The sequence below is a fragment of the Medicago truncatula genome, chromosome 3 (assembly GCF_003473485.1).
Source record: "Medicago truncatula cultivar Jemalong A17 chromosome 3, MtrunA17r5.0-ANR, whole genome shotgun sequence".
NCBI classification, from domain to species: Eukaryota; Viridiplantae; Streptophyta; class Magnoliopsida; order Fabales; family Fabaceae; genus Medicago; species Medicago truncatula.
Genome location: NC_053044.1, coordinates 22,634,642 through 22,635,696, shown reverse-complemented (window position 1 = coordinate 22,635,696; position 1,055 = coordinate 22,634,642). Strand labels below are relative to the sequence as shown.

Sequence of the window (1,055 nt, the reverse complement as noted above, 5' to 3'; positions counted from 1 at the left end):
TACATTTAACTCTCTAACTCTAAACATATTGGGTCCGCCCTCGTCGGATTCAAATTTCATACACAAATTCAATTGTGGAATTATTTGATTTTGAAAATACAGATATGCTCAACCGGCTTGATGTACTCCAAACTCTACACAACTGTAATTTGCACATTCTTGTTATTAGCACTATAATTCTTTGTTACTATGTGTCGAGTACGTAAAAAACAAAGCTTAACTTGATAGATATATCCAATGAAAAGTGGTTGTTCAAGTCTTTTCAATGTTTTTTAAATGGTCTTTAAATTGTTAATGATCACCTTAAGTATGTACAAAATTATATCAACTTTCATGCATATTGTGTTTGGTTTAACGAACATAATGGCAAGAATAATGAGAAGTAGCTTCTTAAATCTTTTACTATTAGTGGTCTTATTTACAAATTTATTACACTGTTTTGATGCTCAGCCTGTGCCAACTCCTGCTCCATCTCCGAATTCACCTTCACCGGCTCCAAATTTGCGTCCACCTTCGCCTACACCAGCTCCTGTTCCGCCTCCTAATTCGCCTCCACCAGCGCCTGTTCCGAGTCCTATTTCTTCACCTCCCCCTAATCCAAATGCACCAGAACCGGAACCTACTGCGGCTGGTCAAGGAGGCTCATCGGGTCTAAGTGGCGGTCAAAAGGCGGGGATAGTAATAGGTACACTTCTGGGAGCTGCCATATTAGGTTTCATTGGAATGGTTTGCTGGAAGCGCCGAGTTAACATTAGAAGAAACCGTTATAGTGATGCTGCCAGAAACATTGAACTTTGATCTTACAAATTAAGGATTTGTTTTGTCCTGAAACATTTTAATTTTACTTTCAAAATGCAAGGAAACTTCGGAAAATGGTCGGGTGTATGTGTTTTTTTTTTCCTTTTACTAATGTGTCTGTGTTGAATATTTCACAGATGATATTTGAATTCTAGTTCAATTTTTTGTTTTATTATTGATATTAATTTATTAGTTTAGGTAAGAAGTCAAATAATAAATTATGGTGTTTCATTTTAACTTTTGCTATATTATTTCAT

The 1,055-nt window shown here is 35.8% G+C and overlaps 1 protein-coding gene across 1 annotated transcript; it reads left to right on the top strand.

Moving 5' to 3' along the window:
* Positions 1-363: 363 nt before the first annotated feature.
* Positions 364-798, top strand: LOC11430843 (vegetative cell wall protein gp1). Its single transcript, XM_003599897.1, has one exon. The coding sequence runs from the start codon at positions 364-366 to the stop codon at positions 796-798; it is 435 nt and encodes a 144-aa protein (XP_003599945.1).
* Positions 799-1,055: the final 257 nt, after the last annotated feature.

What these genes read in the sequence shown, in the direction of transcription:
- LOC11430843 (XM_003599897.1), top strand. Translation starts at nt 364, where the DNA reads ATGGCAAGAATAATGAGAAGTAGCTTCTTAAATCTTTTACTATTAGTG.